The 27,372-nt window shown below is 47.5% G+C and overlaps 1 protein-coding gene across 4 annotated transcripts in view; it reads left to right on the forward strand.

The window, feature by feature from the left end:
- The window catches only part of GBA2 (glucosylceramidase beta 2), a 233,437-nt gene that overhangs the window by 184,403 nt on the left and 21,662 nt on the right, over positions 1 to 27,372 (forward strand). For all 4 annotated transcript variants that reach the window (XM_073562476.1, XM_073562480.1, XM_073562478.1 and 1 more), the window contains 7 exons: positions 6,888 to 7,041; positions 7,112 to 7,237; positions 15,629 to 15,813; positions 15,918 to 16,022; positions 17,342 to 17,449; positions 17,534 to 17,685; positions 22,073 to 22,179. In XM_073562476.1, the coding sequence (XP_073418577.1) occupies positions 6,888 to 7,041; positions 7,112 to 7,237; positions 15,629 to 15,813; positions 15,918 to 16,022; positions 17,342 to 17,449; positions 17,534 to 17,685; positions 22,073 to 22,179 (937 nt within the window). The remainder of the gene's footprint in view (positions 1 to 6,887; positions 7,042 to 7,111; positions 7,238 to 15,628; positions 15,814 to 15,917; positions 16,023 to 17,341; positions 17,450 to 17,533; positions 17,686 to 22,072; positions 22,180 to 27,372) is intronic.

A 27,372-nucleotide genomic window follows, 5' to 3' on the forward strand; every position in this document is an offset into this window, starting at 1 on the left:
ACACAGATCACGGGGGCACACAAATCACAGGAGGTAACATAGCTGGAGGGGACAGAGATCACGGGGCACATAGCTGGGGAGCACAGAGATCACAGGGGGGCACATAAATCACGGGTCACATAAATCACAGGGGCATATAGCTGGGGGGCACAGAAATCACGGGCATATAGCTGGGGGACACAGAAATCACGGGCATATAGCTGGGGGACACAGAAATCACAGGGGCATATAGCTGGGGGGCACAGAAATCACAGGGGCACATAGTTGGGGGGCACAAATCACAGGGCACATAGCTGGGGGGCACAAATCACAGGGGGCACATAGCTGGGGGGTACAAATCACAAGGGGCACAGCTGGGGGGTACAGAAATCACAGGGGGCACAGCTGGGGGGCACATAAATCACAGGGGCACATAGCTGGGGAGCACATAAATCACAGGGGGCACATAAATCACAGGGGGCACATAGCTGTGGGGACCCAGAAATCACAGGGGGCACAGAAATCACAGAGGGGACATAGCTGGGGGGCACAAATCACAGGGGGCACATAGCTGGTGGGCATAGAAATCACAGGAAGCACATAGAAGGGGGGCACATAAATCACAGGGGGCACATAGCTGGGGGGCACAGAAATCACAGGGGGCACATAGCTGGGGGCACAGAAATCACAGGGGGCACATAGCTGGGGGCACATAGCTGGGGGCACAGAAATCACAGGGGGCACATAGCTGGGGGCACATAGCTGGGGGCACAGAAATCACAGGGGGCACATAGCTGGTGGGCATAGAAATCACAGGAAGCACATAGCTGGGGGGCACAGAAATCACATGTGGTACTTAGCTGGGGGGCACAGAAATCACAGGGGGTACATAGCTGGAGCCACAGAGATCACAGGGGGCACATAGCTGGGGGGCACAGAAATCACAGGGGGCACATAGCTGGTGGGCATAGAAATCACAGGAAGCACATAGCTGGGGGGCACAGAAATCACATGTGGCACTTAGCTGGGGGGCACAAATCACAGGGGACACATAGGTGGGGGGCACAGAAATCACAGGGGGCACATAGCTGGGGGGCACAGAGATCACAGGGGGGCATAGAGTTGGGGGCACAGAGATCACATTGGGGCACATAGCTAGGGGGGCACGGAGATCACGGGGGGGACATACCTGAGGGGCACAGATCACCAGCAGACAGGCACAGAGATTGCTCTGGGACTCTAGCAGGCTGCAGCAGCTGCTGTTCTGGGACAGGAGGTAGAGAGAGCATTGGACGCTAACCCCGCCCACTCGGACACTAACCCCGCCCACCACGATGACATTATCATTCATGTGCAGGTAGTGTTCTGTAATGAACGCTGCCTACTGTGCATTTGGGAGTTAAAGGGCCAGAATCTGGCAGGATACGGCAGCCACTCGAGGATTGCGGACTCTGGGGACCTGCCTGCGGGCCGGAGGTTTCCCACCCCTGTTCTAGAGGACTGCTTCCCCACAAGTAATAACCCACTCACCTCCTGCTATTTTGAGGACCTCCATGTAATTTTGATAGGATCTCCACCAGACATATAGAGGGACCTTCTCAAGATCTGCTTCCCCACAAGTAATAACCCATTGACCTCCGCTACACCCAGGACCTCCCATTAAAGGGATGTGACCTATGTGAACTGTCTCTCTGGTCGTACAGGTTATAGATGGCTGAGGACGGCGATCCCTGTGTCTCATATCAGCTGTGTTGCGGTTGAGAAATCATCTTTTATCACTTTCTGTAAATGACCTCTTCCTGGCTCTGGGCGGGACGCTGCCTAGAAGAGAACACGAACTCCGCCTCCAGAGGTTATTATACATAAAGGGGGAGTGACCGGTGTGAGACAAGTAACAGAACAGTAGAAATGAACTTTGTCGTCTTACAAACACATTTTTGCTTCTTTCTGAGCTCTGCTGTATTGTAACAATATTATACCTGGCCTGTGAGCTGGAGGCTGCAGGTCTGTCAGGTACAATCACACACAGCTCTGCAGTGAAAGCACAGAGCGGCCATCACACTGACAATACTGGTCAGCGTCACACTGACAACGCTGGTCATTATCACACTGACAACGCTGGTCATTATCACACTGACAACGCTGGTCATTATCACACTGACAACGCTGGTCATTATCACACTGACAACGCTGGTCATTATCACACTGACAACGCTGGTCATTATCACACTGACAACGCTGGTCATTATCACACTGACAACGCTGGTCATTATCACACTGACAACGCTGGTCATTATCACACTGACAACGCTGGTCATTATCACACTGACAACGCTGGTCATTATCACACTGACAACGCTGGTCATTATCACACTGACAACGCTGGTCATTATCACACTGACAACGCTGGTCATTATCACACTGACAACGCTGGTCATTATCACACTGACAACGCTGGTCATTATCACACTGACAACGCTGGTCATTATCACACTGACAACGCTGGTCATTATCACACTGACAACGCTGGTCATTATCACACTGACAACGCTGGTCATTATCACACTGACAACGCTGGTCATTATCACACTGACAACGCTGGTCATCATCACACTGACAACGCTGGTCATCATCACACTGACAACGCTGGTCATCATCACACTGACAACGCTGGTCATTATCACACTGACAACACTGGTCATCATCACACTGACAACACTGGTCATCATCACACTGACAACACTGGTCATCATCACACTGACAACACTGGTCATCATCACACTGACAACACTGGTCATCATCACACTGACAACACTGGTCATCATCACACTGACAACACTGGTCATCATCACACTGACAACACTGGTCATCATCACACTGACAACACTGGTCATCATCACACTGACAACACTGGTCATCATCACACTGACAACACTGGTCAACTTCACACTGACAACACTGGTCATCACACTGACAACACTGGTCATCACCACACATCACACTGACAACACTGGTCATCATCACACTGACAACGCTGGTCATCATCACACTGACAACGCTGGTCATCATCACACTGACAACACTGGTCATCATCACACTGACAACACTGGTCAACTTCACACTGACAACAATGGTCATCACACTGACAACACTGGTCATCATCACACTGACAACACTGGTCATCATCACACATTACACTGACAACACTGGTCAACATCACACTGACAACACTGGTCAACATCACACTGACAACACTGGTCAACATCACACTGACAACACTGGTCAACATCACACTGACAACACTGGTCAACATCACACTGACAACACTGGTCATCATCACACTGACAACATTGGTCGTCATCACATATTGCACTGACAACACTGGTCATTATCACACATCACACTGACAACACTGGTGTTATTATACTGGTGTTATTATACTGGTATCACACTGACAACACTGGTCGTCGCCACACTGACAACAATGGTCGTCGTCACACTGACAACACTGGTCATCATCACACTGCTCATCATACATTACACTGACAACATTGGTCATTATCACACATCACACTGACAACACTGGTCAGCGTCACACATCACACTGACAACACTGGTGTTATTATACTGGTGTTATTATGCTGGTATCATCACACTGACAACACTGGTCGTCGCCACACTGACAACACTGGTCATCATCACACTGCTCATCACACATTACACTGACAACACTGGTCATTATCACACATCACACTGACAACACTGGTCAACATCACACTGACAACACTGGTCAGCGTCACACATCACACTGACAACACTGGTCATCGTCACACTGACAACACTGGTCATCACACATTACACTGACAACACTGGTCATTATCACAGATCACACTGACAACACTGGTCAACTTCACACTGACAACACTGGTCAACTTCACACTGACAACACTGGTCAACTTCACACTGACAACACTGGTCATCACACTGACAACACTGGTCATCATCACACATTACACTGACAACACTGGTCAACATCACACTGACAACACTGGTCAACATCACACTGACAACACTGGTCAACATCACACTGACAACGCTGTTCAACATCACACTGACAACACTGGTCAACATCACACTGACAACACTGGTCAACATCACACTGACAACACTGGTCAACATCACACTGACAACACTGGTCAACATCACACTGACAACACTGGTCAACATCACACTGACAACACTGGTCAACATCACACAACATTGGTCATCATCACACTGACAACATTGGTCGTCATCACATATTGCACTGACAACACTGGTCATTATCACACATCACACTGACAACACTGGTGTTATTATACTGGTGTTATTATACTGGTATCACACTGACAACACTGGTCGTCGCCACACTGACAACAATGGTCGTCGTCACACTGACAACACTGGTCATCATCACACTGCTCATCACACATTACACTGACAACATTGGTCATTATCACACATCACACTGGCAACACTGGTCAGCGTCACACATCACACTGACAACACTGGTCAACATCACACTGACAACACTGGTCAACATCACACAACATTGGTCATCATCACACTGACAACACTGGTCATCATCACACTGACAACATTGGTCGTCATCACATATTGCACTGACAACACTGGTCATTATCACACATCACACTGACAACACTGGTGTTATTATACTGGTGTTATTATACTGGTATCACACTGACAACACTGGTCGTCGCCACACTGACAACAATGGTCGTCGTCACACTGACAACACTGGTCATCATCACACTGCTCATCACACATTACACTGACAACATTGGTCATTATCACACATCACACTGGCAACACTGGTCAGCGTCACACATCACACTGACAACACTGGTGTTATTATACTGGTGTTATTATGCTGGTATCATCACACTGACAACACTGGTCGTCGTCACACTGACAACACTGGTCATCATCACACTGCTCATCACACATTACACTGACAACACTGGTCATTATCACACATCACACTGACAACACTGGTCAACATCACACTGACAACACTGGTCAGCGTCACACATCACACTGGCAACACTGGTCATCGTCACACTGACAACACTGGTCATCACACATTACACTGACAACACTGGTCATTATCACAGATCACACTGACAACACTGGTCATCACACATTACACTGACAACACTGGTCATTATCACAGATCACACTGACAACACTGGTAATAGTCACTCATCACACTGGTTACTCCGCCTTTATGTATAATAACCTCTGTAGGCGGAGTTCTTATGGGCAGCGTCACACCCAGAGCCTGGAAGATAAAGAGATATATATATATATATATATATATATATATATATATAACCAACCAATAATGAAGCATCTTTCATTTCACCAGAGCTGTTTAAGAGATGCTGAGCTGTGATTGGTTGCTATGACCAAAGGTTTTCCCACTCCAAAACACCTCAGCAGACACTGACCGGGTGGGAGAAATCTAGCATCCCCGGGAACATAAGCTCCCAGCCATTGTCTGCCCCCCAGAAAGGAGCAGAGAGCACATTACAGAAATGAATCCCCCCCCCCCCCCCGTGCCTATATACCCATCACACATCCTCCATCCCATAGGCACATCTTCCCTCTTAAAGGGATCCCTGGTATGGAAGTCAGGGCAAATCCACTCAGCGCTCTGGTTCTGACGCCAAGCCTCTCTTAAAGGGATCCCCGGTATGGAAGTTAGGACCGTTCCACTCAGCGCTCTGGTTCTGACCCCAGGCTGATGGGATGATGTGGGATATTAGGGGTAGTGGTCCGGTGGCTCTGGCTGACGGGACGATGCGGGATATTAGGGGTAGTGGTCCGGTGGCTCTGGCTGACGGGACGATGCGGGATATTAGGGGTAGTAGTCCGGCGGCTCTGGCTGACGGGACGATGCGGGATATTAGGGGTAGTAGTCCGGCGGCTGTGGCTGACGGGATGATGCGGGATATTAGGGGTAGTAGTCCGGCGGCTCTGGCTGACGGGACGATGCGGGATATTAGGGGTAGTAGTCCGGCGCGGCTCTGGCTGACGGGACGATGCGGGATATTAGGGGTAGTAGTCCGGCGGCTGTGGCTGACGGGATGATGCGGGATATTAGGGGTAGTAGTCCGGCGGCTCTGGCTGACGGGACGATGCGGGATATTAGGGGTAGTAGTCCGGCGCGGCTCTGGCTGACGGGACGATGCGGGATATTAGGGGTAGTAGTCCGGCGGCTCTGGCTGACGGGATGATGCGGGATATTAGGGGTAGTAGTCCGGTGGCTCTGGCTGACGGGATGATGCGGGATATTAGTGGTAGTAGTCCGGTGGCTCTGGCTGACGGGACGATGCGGGATATTAGGGGTAGTAGTCCGGCGGCTCTGGCTGACGGGATGATGCGGGATATTAGGGGTAGTAGTCCGGCGGCTCTGGCTGACGGGACGATGCGGGATATTAGGGGTAGTAGTCCGGCGGCTCTGGCTGACGGGATGATGTGGGATATTATAGTGAATATGGCTATGTGGAGTGGGCGGGGGTATACACTCAGCTTTTATTTATAACAAATTATAATGAATATATATATATAACCGTAGTTAGTTACTATGCCGGGGCAGCGCCGCCCTCTTCAGCTAGTCATTTATATAAATTGATAAAAGATGATTTCTTAGGAACATTACATCTGATGTGAGACACACAGATGTGCGAGACACAGGGATCGCCGTCCTCAGCAATCTCTGTCTGCCCACAGTAACAGTTCACATAGGTCACATGTGGGGACACATTCCCTGTAATGTGGGGGACAGCTGAGCTCACCACCGCTGTGCTACTCCTGCAGGTCACTCACTGTAAATCTCCGCACAGGTGCAACTTCTCCCTCTGTAAAAGGAAAGAAAACAGCAGCAGCCGTGGCGGCCGGATGCACGTTGAGTCCGGGAGGACGCGGCACCCTGGAGTTCAGTCTGTGCTGGGATATGCCCCGGATCCGCTTTGGTGCCGGTGATAAGGAGTACGCCAGGTACGACATTGTCTTCTCCTGTTCCCACAGAAGCCATTACCCCTCTGATATGTCTTCTTCACTTTCTCAGGCGGTACACACGATTTTTCGGCAGCGAGGGGAGGGCCGCTCCCACTCTGTGTCATCACAGCCTGTCACACTATGAAGAATGGGAGCAGAAAATCGGCATGTGGCAGGACCCGATCCTACAAGACGAGTATGTGCCGTGTGCTGCCAGACTACCAAGTTACTCTGCGCTCTACAGCGGAGGTTCTGCTACTGTGTATCTTTTGTGTTCCCGGATCGCCCCAGTGTGAAAAGGAATCTGTCACGGATGATACCGGGGGCTCACAGATCCCACCGCTGTCACCAGCTTGTTAGGGGACGCCTCCAATAGTCAGGACAAGTATGCAATTGGCTGACGTGTGATGGGCGATTATTGGGGAACTCACAGCATATGGTATATACACCTTCAATACCAGCTCATGGAATGAATATATATACACACACACATATACAGTGTGTCCGTAAGGTAATGGTGCACTTTTGGCGCCCTTTCTCAGGCCCAATCATATCAGCCCTGTTCATGAGGAGAGATAACAAGAGCCAATCAAACAACACAAACTCATTTAAGCTGTTGCTGAGCCTCCAGACAGATTAACCCCTAATAAACTGAACTCTGATTCATACACTGCCAGGTCTGTGACATCATGCACTTCACTATCATTTGGATGTGTGTAGGGCAACAAATGGAGCCCACATCGAACGGCCCTGAATAGGTACGAAACTGGGAGAGTTTTTCTTTTATTTGGAGCAGATTTCACATTTCTTTCATCTTTTGTTGCTTTCCAGTGACTGGTCAAAAGTGCCCAATGACTTTACCGACACACTGTATATATAATTACACTCAGTGGGGATAAAGTCTATAGTCGGCCACCAACTGTGCCAGTTCTCCCACTTATAAACATGAGAGCGGCCTGTAACTGACATCGTAGGTCGACCACAACTATGAGAGTCACAATGAGAAAACAAATCCAGAAAATCACTTTGTCTGATTTGGGAAGATTTATTTTGTAAATTATGGTGGAAAATAAGTATTTGGTCATTAACAAAAGTTCATCTCAATATTTTGTTATGTATCCTTTGTTGGCAATGACAGAGGTGAAACGTTTTCTGTAAGTCTTCACGAGGTTGGCACACACTGTTGGTGGTTTGTTGGCCTATTCCTCCATGCAGATCTCCTCTAGAGCAGTGATGTTTTGGGCCTGTCGCTGGGCAACACAAACTTTCATCTTCCTCCAAAGGTTTTCTATTGGGTTGAGATCTGGAGACTGGCTCGGCCACTCCAGTACCTTCATATGCTTCTTATAAAGTCACTCCTTCGTTGCCCTGGCGGTGTTCTTGGGATCATTATCATGCTGAAAGATCCATCCACGTTTCATCTTCATTGCCTTTGCTTATGGAAGGAGGTTTGTACTCAAAATCTCAAGATACATGGCTCCATTGATTCTTTCATGTACATGGATCAGTTGCCACTGATCAGCTGCCACCCCCATGCTTCACAGTAGGTATTGTGATCTTTGGATGCAACTCAGCATTTGGTTTCCTCCAAACACGACGAGTATTGTTTCTACCAAACAGTTCTACTTTGGTTTCATCATCATTTTGGTTTTTCTGGATAATCCAAATGCTCTCTAGCAAACTTCAGACGGGCCCGAACATGTACTGACTTAAGCAGGGGGAAACACTGGCACTGCAGGATCTGAGTCCCTGGCGGTGTAGTGTGTTACTGATGGTAGCCTTTGTTACAGTGGCCCCAGCTCTCTGCAGGTCATTCAATAGGTCCCCCGTGTGGTTCTGGGATTTTTACTCGCCGTTCTTGGGATCATTTTGACCCCACGGGGTGAGATCTTCCGTGGAGCCCCAGATCGAGTGGTCTTCTATGTCTTCTATTTTCTTATTATTGCTCCCATAGTAAGGGTGCGTTTTTTTGCACCTGAAACGCGTAAGATTTTGTACATGTTTTCAACCATGGCATGATTGCCAAATAAACTTTTTTTATTTTTTCCTTATGGTGTGCCACATTCCTCGTCTTTTGCTGTGCTTTCCTGCCTTGTTGTGCACCCACCTGCCTTGTTGATTGGGCTCTTAACCTACTGTTTTTTTCATTTGGATCCCATGGAAGCTTGCATGTTTCTCTCTCCTGTGCTCCCACAGATTATTTCACCACACCAAGCTGCTTGCCTATTGCAGATTCAGCCTCCCCAGCCTGGTGCAGGGCTACAATTTTGTTTCTGGTGTCCTTCGACAGCTCCTTGGTCTTCACCATAGTGGAGTTTGGAGTGTGACTGTGTGAGGTTGTGGACAGGTGTCTTTTATAAACAGGTGCCATTACTACAGGTAATGAGTGAAGGACAGAGGAGCCTCTTAAAGAAGTTGTTACAGGTCTGTGAGAGCCAGAAATCTTGCATGTTTTTAGGTGACCAAAAACTTATTTTCCACCATAATTTGCAAAATAAATCTTCCCAAATCAGACACGGTGATTTTCTGGATTTATTTTCTCATTTTGTCTCTCATTGTTGTGGTCTACCTATAAAGATGAGAGGCCTGTAATTGACATCATAAGTGGGAGAACTTGCACAATTGGTGGCTGACTAAATACTTTCCCCACTGTATGTATATATATATGTGTGTGTGTGCGCGCAGTGGGTACGGAAAGTTTTCACACCCCTTTAAATTTTTCACTCTTTGTTTCATTGCAGCCATTTGGTAAATTCAAAAAAGTTCATTTTTTTCTCATTAGTGTGCACTCTGCACCCCATCTTGGCTGAAAAAAAAAAACAGAAATGTAGAAATGTTTGCAAATTAGAAAATAAAAACTGAAATATCACATGGTCATTATTATTCAGCCCCTTTGCTCAGTATTGAGTAGAAGCACCTTTTGAGGTAGTACAGCCATGAGTCGTCTTGGGAATGATGCCATAAGTATTCAGCCCCTTTGCTCAGACACTCATATGTAAGTCACATGCTGTCCATTTCCCTGTGATCCTCCTTGAGATGGTTCTACTCCTTCATTGGAGTCCAGCTGTGTGTAATTAAACTGATAGGACTTGATGTGTAAAGGCGCACACCTGTGTACATAAGACCTCACAGTGCATGTTATTATTATTATTATTTATTGTTCTAGCGCCATTTATTCCATGGCGCTTTACATGTGAGGAGCGGTATACATAAAAATAAGTACAATAATCTTAAACAATACAAGTCATAACTGGTACAGGAGGAGAGAGGACCCTGCCCGCGAGGGCTCACAATCTTCAAGGGATGGGTGATAATACAGTAGGAGAGGGTAGAGCTGGTCGTGCAGCGGTTTGGTCGATCGGTGGTTACTGCAGGTTATAGGCTTGTCGGAAGAGGTGGGTCTTCAGGCTCTTTTTGAAGGTTTCGATGGTAGGTGAGAGTCTGATATGTTGTATGTCACACCAAATGAGAATCATGAGGCCAAAGGAGCTGGCCAAGGAACACAGAGACAGAATTGTGGCAAGGCACAGATCTGGCCAAGATTACAAAAGAATTTCTGCAGTACTCAAGGTTCCTAAGAGCACAGTGGCCGCCACAATCCTTAAATGGAAGAAGTTTGGGACCACCAGAAGTTTTCCTAGACCTGGCCATCCAGTCAAACTGAGTAATCATGGGAGAAGAACCCCAAGATCACTGTGGCTGAGCTCCACAGATGCAGTAGAGAGATGGGAGAAAATTCCACAAAGTCGACTATCAGTGCAGCCCTCCACCAGTCGGGCCTTTATGGCAGAGTGGCCCGACGGAAGCCTCTCCTCAGTGCCAGACATATGAAAGACCACACAGAATTTGCTAAAAACACACAATAAGGACTCCCAGACTATGAGAAATAAGATTCTCTGGTCTGATGAGATGAAGAATTATCACTAAAAAGGTCCATCTAAGTGGTATGTGTGGAGAAAACCAGGCACTGCTCATCACCTGCCCAATAAAATCCCAACAGTGAAACATGGTGGTGGCAGCATCATGCTATTGGGGTGTTTTTCAGCTGCATGGACAGGACGACTGGTTGCAATTGAAGGAAACATGAATGTGGCCAAGTACAGAGATATCCTGAATGAAAGCCAGAGTGCTCTGAACCTCAGAATTGGCTGAAGGTTCACCTTCCAACAAGACAATGACCCTAAGCACACAGCTAAAATAACAAAGGAGCGGCTTCAGAACAGCTGTGACCATTCTGAGCCCTGACCTAAACCCAACTGAACATCTCTGGAGAGACCTGAAAATGGCTATCCACCAGCGTTCACCATCCAACCTGACGGAACTGGAGAGGATCTGCAAGGAAGAATGGCAGAGGATCCCCAAATCCAGGGGTGAAAGACTTGTGGCATCATTCCCAAGAAGACTCATGGCTGTACTAGCTCAAAAGGTGTGTACTCAACACTGAGCAAAGGGGCTGAATACTTATGACCATGTGAGATTTCAGTTTTTCTTTTTAATAAATTTGCAAAAATTTCTACATTTCTGTTTATTCAGTTAATGAAAAAAAATGAACTTTTTTGAAGTTACCAAATGGCTGCAATGAAACAGATTGAAAAATTTAAAGGGGTCTGAATACTATTTGTACTCACTGTGTGTGTGTGTGTGTGTGTGTATATATATATATATATATATATATATATATATGTATGTGTGTGTGTATATGTATGTATATACCCCAGTATGATCACTGTCAGCTCCACAATGACAAAAGGGAGCCACTGTCTGCTCCCACAAATCGTTTATTCAGGCCGATTGGACACCCGTTAGAGGTAGTGTATGGCTGCAGGGATGCGGTTTACAGAGCAAGAGGAACAGAGCTATTAAATTTATATTTAATCCAGAAAGATGGACAGTGTCTATAAAAAAAAAATACATGTGAATGGGAACAAATAATATAATATATACCATTACATAAAGTGAAAAGGAATAATGAAAGCAGGTTAATGTCACGGCAATGGCTCATATCTTAGCGGATGGAGGTTCTCATTACAAAAACAGCTAGATCCCATAGCAAGCTGCACCTTCCAGGACTGACAAATGACCAAACCTAAATTTTGCTTTTCATTAAAGTTATGCCCTGATACCTCCCCTTGGTGATCTCGTATGAGTGCTGGTTGTGAGATGTGCTAGGGCCTTAAGAATTTGAGATCCTCAATTTACAGGTCATATTGGCCCCTGAAGGTCCCAGGGGGTAGATATTTTCATGTTTCTTATTGCACTTTTGCCTGGCTACAGGGATGAAGCATGAAATGAATAGCACCATCCACTGGACCAATATTAAGTTATAGGGGTTGTGCCGGCCTTAAAGTTACATGTCTACAAATATTTGAAGGGCTGTCTCAGTGTAGACGGATCATCTTATTCTCATTTGCACTTGGAAACACGAGAAGCAATGGGATGAAATTGAAAGGGAGAAGATACAAATTTAATAGAAAACACTTTTTGACATTGAGGGTTATCAGTGAGTGGAACAGGCGGCCACGAGAGGTGGTGAGTTCTTCTTCAATGGAAGTCTTCAGACAGAGGCTTGGCAGACATCTGCCTGAGATGATTTAGTGACTCCTTCAGTGAGCCGGGGGTTGGACACAAGGACCCCGGGGTACCTTCCAGCTCTAACATTCTAGGAGTGAATGCGTTGTGTTTGTTCCTTTGCTACAATGCCAAAAATATATTTCCCATAAATATTGGATTTATGTAAACCCCAGTATTAATCACTGACCACTGTCTCCAACTGTTCTGTGATCAGTGCATTGAGCAGAGGAAGCCCTTTGGGTTGGAAGCGTACTTTCCCGCCCCTGCGTAAGCAAATCTCAGCCTTGGTGTCTTCTTCCGAGCAAATCTCCCTGCTGTAATTACCTTGTTCAATGTGAGGATGATATGTTCCCTCTCCAGAGAGGTCTGTATACAGAGGTGAATGTGTACAGAGCTGGGACAGACACACATGCCGATGGCCACCCCTGCAGCTCGCACACACAGACATCAGCTTGTGATTGGACGGGAAGACCCCCGGCCTCCTGAGTCCACTGTGTTGTGCTAGGTACAGCAGACGTGACCCCGTAATCTGTTGCTCAGCGGACCTATCCACACAATTCTCTGCTCATACATAGGAGACTGTGTTATGGGGACATTTACTTTAATATACCTTAGCTGTAGAAAAGCTCTGCACCGTCCATCCAGAAGTCACACATTGATCTTATGCCGCGAGGCAGACAGTTATGAAACTGAAGATGAGGTTCTTAGTTCACTGTTCTGGTTAGACTGTATGGAGCCACTGCCGCATCACGGTGACTTCTCAGTGGGTCCTGACCTAAAAGGTGTGGCATCATAAACAATCCACTGTCACTGCGCGAGGGCACCAGCAGGACGGGCGACCCCGTGCCACACCGCACCCAGTGAAAGGAGCTCAGCACTCACATTCACATGTTCTCATACTGTGCACTATACAAGCGGAGTCGCTCTTGTAGTCTCCTACAAATTAAAGCTGCATGGGCCAAATGGGAGGAGTGAGGTCCAAATAACACAAAAAGGGGCCGACCATGCAATTTGCCAGAACTGTAGAAAAAGAGATGAGCTGCACATTTGGCAGTCCTGCAGTGCCTGGCTTCATCAGACCACTGTGCGACTCCTGGATGTGCGTCCATACGACAGTCCTACATTGCCTGGCTTCATCAGACCACTATGACTCCTGGATGTGTGGCCATACGACAGTCCTACATTGCCTGGCTTCATCAGACCACTATGACTCCTGGATGTGCGGCCATACGACAGTCCTACATTGCCTGGCTTCATCAGACCACTATGACTCCTGGATGTGTGGCCATACGACAGTCCTATATTGCCTGGCTTCATCAGACCACTATGACTCCTGGATGTGTGGCCATACGACAGTCCTACATTGCCTGGCTTCATCAGACCACTATGACTCCTGGATGTGTGGCCATACGACAGTCCTACATTGCCTGGCTTCATCAGACCACTATGACTCCTGGATGTGTGGCCATACGACAGTCCTACATTGCCTGGCTTCATCAGACCACTGACTCCTGGATGTGTGGCCATACGACAGTCCTACATTGCCTAGCTTCATCAGACCATTGTGCGACTCCTGGACGTGCGGCCATACGACAGTCCTACGTTGTCTGGCTTCATCAGATCACTGCGACTCCTGGATGTACACCTATACGACAGTTCTACATTGCTTGGCTTCATCAGACCACTGTGCGATTCCTGGATGTGCAGCCATACGACAGTCCTATATTGCCTGGCTTCATCAGACCACTGTGCGATTCCTGGATGTGCAGCCATACGACAGTCCTATATTGCCTGGCTTCATCAGACCACTGTGCGATTCCTGGATGTGCGGCCATAGGACAGTCCTACATTGCCTGGCTTCATCAGACCACTGTGCGATTCCTGGATGTGTGGCCATAGGACAGTCCTACATTGCCTGGCTTCATCAGACCACTGTGCGATTCCTGGATGTGCGGCCATACGACAGTCCTATATTGCCTGGCTTCATCAGACCACTGTGCGACTCCTGGATGTGAGGCCATACGACAGTCCTACATTGCCTGGCTTCATCAGACCACTGTGCGACTCCTGGATGTGCAGCCTTACGACAGACCTACATTGCCTGGCTTCATCAGACCACTGTGTGACTCCTGGATGTGTGGCCATACGACAGTCCTATATTGCCTGGCTTCATCAGACCACTGTGCGACTCCTGGATGTGCAGCCTTACGACAGACCTACATTGCTTGGCTTCATCAGACCACTGTGCGACTCCTGGATGTGCGGCCATAAGACAGTCCTATATTGCCTGGCTTCATCAGACCACTGTGTGACTCCTGGATGTGCGGCCATACGACAGTCCTATATTGCCTGGCTTCATCAGACCACTGTGCGACTCCTGGATGTGAGGCCATACGACAGTCCTACATTGCCTGGTTTCATCAGACCACTGTGCGACTCCTGGATGTGCAGCCTTACGACAGACCTACATTGCCTGGCTTCATCAGACCACTGTGTGACTCCTGGATGTGTGGCCATACGACAGTCCTATATTGCCTGGCTTCATCAGACCGCTGTGCGACTCCTGGATGTGCGGCCTTACGACAGACCTACATTGCCTGGCTTCATCAGACCACTGTGCGACTCCTTGATGTGCGGCCATAAGACAGTCCTACATTGTCTGGCTTCATCAGATCACTGTGCGACTCCTGGATGTGCGGCCATAAGACAGTCCTACATTGTCTGGCTTCATCAGACCACTGTGCGACTCCTGGATGTGCGGCCATAAGACAGTCCTACATTGCCTGGCTTCATCAGACCACTGTGCGAGTCCTGAATGTGTGGCCATAATACAATCCTACATTGCTTGGCTTCATCAGACCACTGTGTGACTTCTGGATGTGCGGCCATAAGACAGTCCTACATTGCCTGGCTTCATCAGACCACTGTGCGACTCTCCAGAATGTGCGACCTATGTCTTTTTACAGTTATAGCAGATACACTTTAATAACTTACGCTCCGTTATCTCTGCCCTTAGGCTCCTACCGCCCTGGTATAAGTCAGCCCTATTCAATGAACTGTATTTCGTGGCTGATGGCGGCACGGTCTGGGTGGAAGTTTTAGCGGATGACGCCAATGACGAGCTGATGAAGGCTGGGCAACAGCAGATGGCGGGCATGAAAAGTGTGCTTTGTGAATATGGCCGCTTTGCTTACTTGGAAGGTGGGACTCTTCTTATACCCCCTGTATTCACTATGCATCTCCCTGCACATCTATATTCCTCCCCTACAGATTGATTCCTGTGATTTTTCCTTGTGTCTCCTCAGGACAGGAGTACCGCATGTACAACACATATGATGTACATTTTTACGCCTCCTTTGCTCTCATCATGCTGTGGCCCCAGCTGGAGATCAGTCTACAGTATGACATGGGTGAGTATAATTGTCCCTCAAAGTGACTCTTCCTTGCACAGGATACCTCCATGAGACCCGTCGTGGACAGAAAACGCTATAAGAGACCTGCTGCATACCAGAAATGAAATGCTGTATAATGAAAATGCCACTGAAGACTCGACAAATACGCTAAACATATAGTAGAGTCACCATATACGAGATACAACCCAAGAAACCTACAATATACTGGGAGCACCTCAGAAAAAACACCGATTACTGTAAACACTCCACAAGACCTGCCAAATGCAAGGAATACTTCACAAGATCGGCCAAATACCAGAAACACCCCACAAAACTGGCTGATAACCCTACAAGAACCACAGAATGCCAAGAACACATCACAAGCCCCACTAAATACAGCACACCGTAAAAGGGACCTGCTGTATAACACAATGGAAATGCCCTACGTGAGCCTCGACACATACCATGAACACCACGGTTGACACACCTTATACTCGAGCTGATGTTCGAGACCCGCTGAAGGTTGGGAACACCTCACAAAACCCACCGAATACTACTGGGTGCAGCTCCCAAGACCCATCCAATACCGGGAGCACCACACAAGGCATACCCAATACCGGAAACACCTCACAAGACCCACCCAATAGCGAGAGCACCTCACAAGACCCACCCAATAGCGGGAGCACCTCACAAGACCCACCCAATAGCGGGAGCACCTCACAAGACCCACCCAATAGTGGGAGCACCTCACTAGACCTACCCAATAGCTGGAGCAGCTCACAAGACCCACCCAATAGTGGGAGCACCTCACAAGACCTACTCAATAGTGTGAGCACCTCACAAGACCCACGCAATAGCGGGAACACTTCACAAGACCCACCAAGCGTTGGAAACACCTCACAAGACCCACCGATCGCCGGGAACACCTCACAAGACTGGTCAAGTAATAAGAACATATAATAAATGTGTCATTGTAGATGACTAAGTTATCCAGACATTATAACTTAACTCTTGTTGGTCTCTTGTACCGTTACACTTTCCCATTTTTCCTGCTTCCAACACTCAACTCCAAGATCTGACTGCTCACTTTCAAGAGCATCCAGATAGTCAGTGGTTTATCAAGAGACAGTGGGTATGGTACAATGATCTCTCATTGTATCCACTGCTTCTCCTGGTTAGTCTCTACATTACCTGATATTTGACATTCTCACAAGTACCACTCAATCCCACAGGGTCTGATTGACAACTGGTGTTTGGCTGTAAGTCTGGTTGACAATCAGAAGATGTTATCAGCCGGAGTGACTAATCAGAGGGTTTGTTTTCCCTCTATCTCTTAGCTGCCGCTGTTATTCATGAGGATCCAGAGAGGAGGAAGTATCTGATGAGTGGCTCATTAGCTCCGGTGAAGAGTAGGAATGTGGTCCCCCATGACATTGGAGATCCAGGTATGCTTTCCTTGAGGGTCTGTCCATTCCCGTCATTTCTCCTTTTGTTCCTTAATGTGCATATTTCCTTTTACTATCTCTCAGAGGATGAGCCATGGCAGAAACTCAACGCCTACCTCATCCATGACACTGCTGACTGGAAAGACTTGAACCTCAAGTTTGTTCTGCAAGTCTATAGAGACTACTACATGACCAAGAGCTCCACCTACCTACAAGACATGTGGCCGATCTGCCAGGTAAACATTACATGACCCAAATCTCCAAAACATCTGACCAACCTGCCAGATAACTATCACATGATCCTGAGCCCCACCTACCTATAACATGTGAGTGATCGATAAATATATGACCCAGATTCCCACCTACCTAAGACATGTTACTGGTCTGCTGAATAAACATCACATTACCCAGAGCTCCTCATAACTAAGACGTGACTGACCAGCCTATCAAGTAAATATCATATGACCCAGAGTCCCACCTACCTAAGACATAAGACTGATCAACCTGTCAGAGAAATATCACATGACCCATAGCTCCTCCTACCTAAGACATAACTGACCAGCCTTCCGATAAATATCAAATGAACCACAGCTCCTCCTACCTAAGACGTGACTGACCAACCTTCCGATAAATATCACATGACCCACAGCTCCTCCTACCTAAGATGTGACTGACCAACCTTCCGATAAATATCACATGACTGAGCTCCTCCTACCTAAGACATGTGACAGATCAAGTATCACATAACCCAGAGCTTCACCTACCTAAGACATGTGACCAATCAGCCTATCAGATAAATATCATATGACCCAGAACTCCTCCCATCTAATACATGTGACTGGTCTGCCACATGAACCAGAGCTCCTCCTATGTTAAGACGTGACTAACCTGCCAGCTAAATATTATGAGCCAGAGATCCTCCTACCTAAGATGTGACTGACCAACCTTACGATAAATATCACATGACCCATAGCTCCTCCTACATAAGATGTGACTGACCAACCTTCCGATAAATATCACATGACCCATAGCTCCTCCTACCTAAGACGTGACTGACCAGCCTTCCGGTAAATATCACATGACCCATAGCTTCTCCTACCTAAGACGTGACTGACCAGCCTTCCGATAAATATCACATGACCCATAGCTCCTCCTACCTAGGACGTGACTGACCAACCTTCCGATAAATATCACATGACCCACAGCTCCTCCTACCTAAGATGTGACTGACCAGCCTTCCGATAAATATCACATGACCCATAACTCCTCCTACCTAAGACGTGACTGACCAACCTTCCGATAAATATCACATGACCCACAGCTCCTCCTACCTAAGATGTGACTGACCAACCTTCCGATAAATATCACATGACCCACAGCTCCTCCTACCTAAGATGTGACTGACCAGCCTTCCGATAAATATCACATGACCCATAACTCCTCCTACCTAAGACGTGACTGACCAACCTTCCGATAAATATCACATGACCCACAGCTCCTCCTACCTAAGATGTGACTGACCAGCCTTCCGATAAATATCACATGACCCACAGCACTTCCTACCTAAGATGTGACTGACCAGCCTTCCGATAAATATCACATGACCCACAGCTCCTCCTACCTAAGATGTGACTGACCAACCTTCCAATAAATATCACATGACCCATAGCTCCTCCTACCTAAAATGTGACTGACCAGCCTTCCAATAAATATCACATGACCCACAGCTACTCCTACCTAAGACGTGACTGACCAGTCTTCCAATAAATATCACATGACCCACAGCTCCTCCTACCTAAGATGTGACTGACCAACCTTCCGATAAATATCACATGACTGAGCTCCTCCTACCTAAGACATGTGACAGATCAAGTATCACATAACCCAGAGCTTCACCTACCTAAGACATGTGACCAATCAGCCTATCAGATAAATATCATATGACCCAGAACTCCCATCTAATACATGTGACTGGTCTGCCACATGAACCAGAGCGCCTCCTATGTTAAGACGTGACTAACCTGCCAGCTAAATATTATGAGCCAGAGATCCTCCTACCTAAGATGTGACTGACCAACCTTACGATAAATATCACATGACCCATAGCTCCTCCTACATAAGATGTGACTGACCAACCTTCCGATAAATATCACATGACCCATAGCTCCTCCTACCTAAGACGTGACTGACCAGCCTTCCGGTAAATATCACATGACCCATAGCTCCTCCTACCTAAGACGTGACTGACCAGCCTTCCGATAAATATCACATGACCCATAGCTCCTCCTACCTAAGACGTGACTGACCAACCTTCCGATAAATATCACATGACCCACAGCTCCTCCTACCTAAGATGTGACTGACCAACCTTCCGATAAATATCACATGACCCACAGCTCCTCCTACCTAAGATGTGACTGACCAGCCTTCCGATAAATATCACATGACCCATAACTCCTCCTACCTAAGACGTGACTGACCAACCTTCCGATAAATATCACATGACCCACAGCTCCTCCTACCTAAGATGTGACTGACGAGCCTTCCGATAAATATCACATGACCCATAACTCCTCCTACCTAAGACGTGACTGACCAACCTTCCGATAAATATCACATGACCCACAGCTCCGCCTACCTAAGATGTGACTGACCAACCTTCCGAAAAATATCACATGACCCACAGCTCCTACCTAAGATGTGACTGACCAACCTTCCGATAAATATCACATGACCCATAGCACCTCCTACCTAAGACGTGACTGACCAGCTTTCCGATAAATATCACATGACCCATAGCTCCTCCTACCTAAGATGTGACTGACCAGCCTTCCGATAAATATCACATGACCCACAGCTCCTCCTACCTAAGATGTGACTGACCAGCCTTCCGATAAATATCACATGACCCACAGCTCCTCCTACCTAAGATGTGACTGACCAGCCTTCCGATAAATATCACATGACCCACAGCTCCTCCTACCTAAGATGTGACTGACCAACCTTCCAATAAATATCACATGACCCATAGCTCCTCCTACCTAAGATGTGACTGACCAGCCTTCCAATAAATATCACATGACCCACAGCTACTCCTACCTAAGACGTGACTGACCAGTCTTCCAATAAATATCACATGACCCACAGCTCCTCCTACCTAAGACGTGACTGACCAGCCTTCCGATAAATATCACATGACCCATAGCTCCTCCTACCTAAGATGTGACTGACCAGCCTTCCAATAAATATCACATGACCCACAGCTACTCCTACCTAAGACGTGACTGACCAGTCTTCCGATAAATATCACATGACCCACAGCTCCTCCTACCTAAGACGTGACTGACCAGCCTTCCGATAAATATCACATGACCCATAGCTCCTCCTACCTAAGATGTGACTGACCAGCCTTCCGATAAATATCACATGACCCACAGCTCCTCCTACCTAAGATGTGACTGACCAGCCTTCCGATAAATATCACATGACCCACAGCTCCTCCTACCTAAGATGTGACTGACCAGCCTTCCGATAAATATCACATGACCCACAGCTCCTCCTACCTAAGATGTGACTGACCAACCTTCCAATAAATATCACATGACCCATAGCTCCTCCTACCTAAGATGTGACTGACCAGCCTTCCAATAAATATCACATGACCCACAGCTACTCCTACCTAAGACGTGACTGACCAGTCTTCCAATAAATATCACATGACCCACAGCTCCTCCTACCTAAGACGTGACTGACCAGCCTTCCGATAAATATCACATGACCCACAGCTCCTCCTACCTAAGATGTGACTGACCAACCTTACGATCAATATCACATGACTGAGCTCCTCCTACCTAAGACATGTTGACAGATCAAGTATCACATAACCCAGAGCTTCACCTACCTAAGACATATATCAACAAATTAGTGAGATCCCTCACCCGATAGAAATCATGAGGGGATATTCATGATACAACTTGTTACACCTACACAGATAAATGAATAATCCCAAATACAAATCCAAATGAATGGAAATATTAAAATATTTTATTAAATACTCTTAATAAAAAGACAAAAGGAATAAAACCAGCAGCAATAGACATATATAATACCATAAACATAAGGCGTAACATGGTGGACATGGGGCAGATATAATTAGATACATACAATCCTCATAGAGCAAAACATAAAGTGCAATATAGTGAACAGATACATCTGAATAAAAGTGCATAATATGTAAACAAGATTATATATACCAACTTGGAGAGGCATTGGGCACTTTATACTGGTATATATAATCTTGTTTACATATTATGCACTTTTATTCAGATGTATCTGTTCACTATATTGCACTTTATGTTTTGCTCTATGAGGATTGTATGTATCTAATTATATCTACCTAAGACATGTGACAAATCAGCCTATCAGATAAATATCATATGACCCAGAACTCCTCCCATCTAATACATGTGACTGGTCTGCCACATGAACCAGAGCTCCTCCTATGTTAAGACGTGACTAACCTGCCAGCTAAATATTATGAGCCAGAGATCCTCCTACCTCAGACATGTGACTGGTCTGCCAGGGAGTGACAGGAGGGGACATCATTGTGCTCTTTTCCCCCAGGCTGTCATGGACACTGCGCTGAGGTTTGATCTGGATGGTGATGGGCTGATTGAAAACTCGGGGTTCCCTGATCAAACATATGATGGCTGGATGATGACAGGGCCAAGGTGAGGAGGTTATTGAGTGATGCTGATTCATGGGTTCTTCTGATCTGCTGAGATTTTATTGCTTTCTATGATGTCTGCAGATTATCTCAGTATAATGGTGAGTGTGGACTGTTACACAGTTAGTATGGTTGACAAAAAATACATTTCCATCAAGTTCTTTCGAGGAGATGATGAAGATTAAGCAAAGTACACATAGATCAATCTGCTAAGTTTTTTTTTAATTTTTAAACAATGGATGATTAACACTATCACCTGCTTCTGAACATAACATAATCACTACTCTTACGGTAAAGAACCAGCTCTTAAAGTCGGCTGTTCATATTATCTCTGCACTTACTGTAAAAAAACAGTTCCTGAGGTCGGCTGTTCATATTATCGCTACTTTTACTGTTAAAAAGACAGCTCCTGAGGTCGACTGTTCATATAGACCCTTGTCTTATTTACAACACAACCTGCACACGAAACCTTGTGAAATGGTGACTTGAGCCAGTGCAGAGTCACATTCAGCAGCTGCAGCCAGTAGTTACAACACAGCCTGCACACAAAACCTTGTGAAATGGAGACCTGAGCCAGTGCAGAGTCACAGTCAGCAGCTGCAGCCAGTAGTTAGAACACAGCCTGCACACAAAACCTTGTGAAATGGAGACCTGAGCCAGTGCAGAGTCACATTCAGCAGCTGCAGCCAGTAGTTACAACACAGCCTGCACACAAAACCTTGTGAAATGGAGACCTGAGCCAGCGCAGTCACATTCAGCAGCTGCAGCCAGTAGTTACAACACAGCCTGCACACAAAACCTTGTGAAATGGAGACCTGAGCCAGCGCAGAGTCACATTCAGCAGCTGCAGCCAGTAGTTACAACACAACCTGCACACAAAACCTTGTGAAATGGAGACCTGAGCCAGCGCAGTCACATTCAGCAGCTGCAGCCAGTAGTTACAACACAACCTGCACACAAAACCTTGTGAAATGGAGATCTGAGCCAGCGCAGAGTCACATTCAGCAGCTGCAGCCAGTAGTTACAACACAACCTGCACACAAAACCTTGTGGAATGGAGACCTGAGCCAGTGCAGAGTCACATTCAGCAGCTGCAGCCAGTAGTTACAACACAGCCTGCACACAAAACCTTGTGAAATGGAGACCTGAGCCAGCGCAGAGTCACATTCAGCAGCTGCAGCCAGTAGTTACAACACAACCTGCACACAAAACCTTGTGAAATGGAGACCTGAGCCAGCGCAGTCACATTCAGCAGCTGCAGCCAGTAGTTACAACACAGCCTGCACACAAAACCTTGGGAAATGGAGACCTGAGCCAGCGCAGAGTCACATTCAGCAGCTGCAGCCAGTAGTTACAACACAACCTGCACACAAAACCTTGTGAAATGGAGATCTGAGCCAGCGCAGAGTCACATTCAGCAGCTGCAGCCAGTAGTTACAACACAACCTGCACACAAAACCTTGTGGAATGGAGACCTGAGCCAGTGCAGAGTCACATTCAGCAGCTGCAGCCAGTAGTTACAACACAGCCTGCACACAAAACCTTGTGAAATGGAGACCTGAGCCAGCGCAGTCACATTCAGCAGCTGCAGCCAGTAGTTACAACACAGCCTGCACACAAAACCTTGTGAAATGGAGACCTGAGCCAGCGCAGAGTCACATTCAGCAGCTGCAGCCAGTAGTTACAACACAACCTGCACACAAAACCTTGTGAAATGGAGACCTGAGCCAGCGCAGTCACATTCAGCAGCTGCAGCCAGTAGTTACAACACAGCCTGCACACAAAACCTTGGGAAATGGAGACCTGAGCCAGCGCAGAGTCACATTCAGCAGCTGCAGCCAGTAGTTACAACACAACCTGCACACAAAACCTTGTGAAATGGAGATCTGAGCCAGCGCAGAGTCACATTCAGCAGCTGCAGCCAGTAGTTACAACACAACCTGCACACAAAACCTTGTGGAATGGAGACCTGAGCCAGTGCAGAGTCACATTCAGCAGCTGCAGCCAGTAGTTACAACACAGCCTGCACACAAAACCTTGTGAAATGGAGACCTGAGCCAGCGCAGAGTCACATTCAGCAGCTGCAGCCAGTAGTTACAACACAACCTGCACACAAAACCTTGTGAAATGGAGACCTGAGCCAGCGCAGTCACATTCAGCAGCTGCAGCCAGTAGTTACAACACAGCCTGCACACAAAACCTTGGGAAATGGAGACCTGAGCCAGCGCAGAGTCACATTCAGCAGCTGCAGCCAGTAGTTACAACACAACCTGCACACAAAACCTTGTGAAATGGAGATCTGAGCCAGCGCAGAGTCACATTCAGCAGCTGCAGCCAGTAGTTACAACACAACCTGCACACAAAACCTTGTGGAATGGAGACCTGAGCCAGTGCAGAGTCACATTCAGCAGCTGCAGCCAGTAGTTACAACACAGCCTGCACACAAAACCTTGTGAAATGGAGACCTGAGCAAGCGCAGAGTCACATTCAGCAGCTGCAGCCAGTAGTTACAACACAACCTGCACACAAAACCTTGTGAAATAGAGACCTGAGCCAGTGCAGAGTCACATTCAGCAGCTGCAGCCAGTAGTTACAACACAATCTGCACACAAAACCTTGTGAAATGGAGACCTGAGCCAGTGCAGTCACATTCAGCAGCTGCAGCCAGTAGTTACAACACAGCCTGCACACAAAACCTTGTGAAATGGAGACCTGAGCCAGCGCAGAGTCACATTCAGCATCTGCAGCAAGTAGTTACAACAAAATCTGCACACAAAACCTTGGGAAATGCAGACCTGAGCCAGCGCAGAGTCACATTCAGCAGCTGCAGCCAGTAGTTACAACACAATCTGCACACAAAACCTTGGGAAATGGAGACCTGAGCCAGTGCAGAGTCACATTCAGCAGCTGCAGCCAGTAGTTACAACACAATCTGCACACAAAACCTTGTGAAATGGAGACCCGAGCCAGCACAGAGTCACATTCAGCAGCTGCAGCCAGTAGTTACAACACAACCTGCACACAAAACCTTGTGAAATGGAGACCTGAGCCAGCGCAGAGTCACATTCAGCAGCTGCAGCCAGTAGTTACAACACAACCTGCACACAAAACCTTGTGAAATGGAGACCTGAGCCAGCGCAGAGTCACATTCAGCAGCTGTAGCCAGTAGTTACAACACAACCTGCACACAAAACCTTGTGGAATGGAGACCTGAGCCAGCGCAGAGTCACATTCAGCAGCTGCAGCCAGTAGTTACAACACAATCTGCACACAAAACCTTGTGAAATGGAGACCTGAGCCAGCGCAGAGTCACATTCAGCAGCTGCAGCCAGTAGTTACAACACAACCTGCACACAAAACCTTGTGGAATGGAGACCTGAGCCAGTGCAGAGTCACATTCAGCAGCTGCAGCCAGTAGTTACAACACAATCTGCACACAAAACCTTGTGAAATGGAGACCTGAGCCAGTGCAGTCACATTCAGCAGCTGCAGCCAGTAGTTACAACACAGCCTGCACACAAAACCTTGTGAAATGGAGACCTGAGCCAGCGCAGAGTCACATTCAGCATCTGCAGCAAGTAGTTACAACAAAATCTGCACACAAAACCTTGGGAAATGCAGACCTGAGCCAGCGCAGAGTCACATTCAGCAGCTGCAGCCAGTAGTTACAACACAATCTGCACACAAAACCTTGGGAAATGGAGACCTGAGCCAGTGCAGAGTCACATTCAGCAGCTGCAGCCAGTAGTTACAACACAATCTCCACACAAAACCTTGTGAAATGGAGACCTGAGCCAGCGCAGAGTCACATTCAGCAGCTGCAGCCAGTAGTTACAACACAACCTGCACACAAAACCTTGTGAAATGGAGACCTGAGCCAGCGCAGAGTCACATTCAGCAGCTGCAGCCAGTAGTTACAACACAACCTGCACACAAAACCTTGTGAAATGGAGACCTGAGCCAGCGCAGAGTCACATTCAGCAGCTGCAGCCAGTAGTTACAACACAACCTGCACACAAAACCTTGTGGAATGGAGACCTGAGCCAGCGCAGAGTCACATTCAGCAGCTGCAGCCAGTAGTTACAACACAATCTGCACACAAAACCTTGTGAAATAGAGACCTGAGCCAGCGCAGAGTCACATTCAGCAGCTGCAGCCAGTAGTTACAACACAACCTGCACACAAAACCTTGTGGAATGGAGACCTGAGCCAGCGCAGAGTCACATTCAGCAGCTGCAGCCAGTAGTTACAACACAACCTGCACACAAAACCTTGTGAAATGGAGACCCGAGCCAGCGCAGAGTCACATTCAGCAGCTGCAGCCAGTAGTTACAACACAACCTGCACACAAAACCTTGTGAAATGGAGACCTGAGCCAGCGCAGAGTCACATTCAGCAGCTGCAGCCAGTAGTTACAACACAACCTGCACACAAAACCTTGTGAAATGGAGACCTGAGCCAGCGCAGAGTCACATTCAGCAGCTGTAGCCAGTAGTTACAACACAACCTGCACACAAAACCTTGTGGAATGGAGACCTGAGCCAGTGCAGAGTCACATTCAGCAGCTGCAGCCAGTAGTTACAACACAATCTGCACACAAAACCTTGTGAAATGGAGACCTGAGCCAGTGCAGAGTCACATTCAGCAGCTGCAGCCAGTAGTTACAACACAACCTGCACACAAAACCTTGTGGAATGGAGACCTGAGCCAGTGCAGAGTCACATTCAGCAGCTGCAGCCAGTAGTTACAACACAATCTGCACACAAAACCTTGTGAAATGGAGACCTGAGCCAGTGCAGTCACATTCAGCAGCTGCAGCCAGTAGTTACAACACAGCCTGCACACAAAACCTTGTGAAATGGAGACCTGAGCCAGCGCAGAGTCACATTCAGCATCTGCAGCAAGTAGTTACAACAAAATCTGCACACAAAACCTTGGGAAATGCAGACCTGAGCCAGCGCAGAGTCACATTCAGCAGCTGCAGCCAGTAGTTACAACACAATCTGCACACAAAACCTTGGGAAATGGAGACCTGAGCCAGTGCAGAGTCACATTCAGCAGCTGCAGCCAGTAGTTACAACACAATCTGCACACAAAACCTTGTGAAATGGAGACCTGAGCCAGCGCAGAGTCACATTCAGCAGCTGCAGCCAGTAGTTACAACACAACCTGCACACAAAACCTTGTGAAATGGAGA

Source organism: Dendrobates tinctorius, unplaced genomic scaffold (genome assembly GCF_039654945.1).
Source record: "Dendrobates tinctorius isolate UK_male_01 unplaced genomic scaffold, ASM3965494v1 ptg000353l, whole genome shotgun sequence".
In the NCBI taxonomy this organism is placed as follows: domain Eukaryota; kingdom Metazoa; phylum Chordata; class Amphibia; order Anura; family Dendrobatidae; genus Dendrobates; species Dendrobates tinctorius.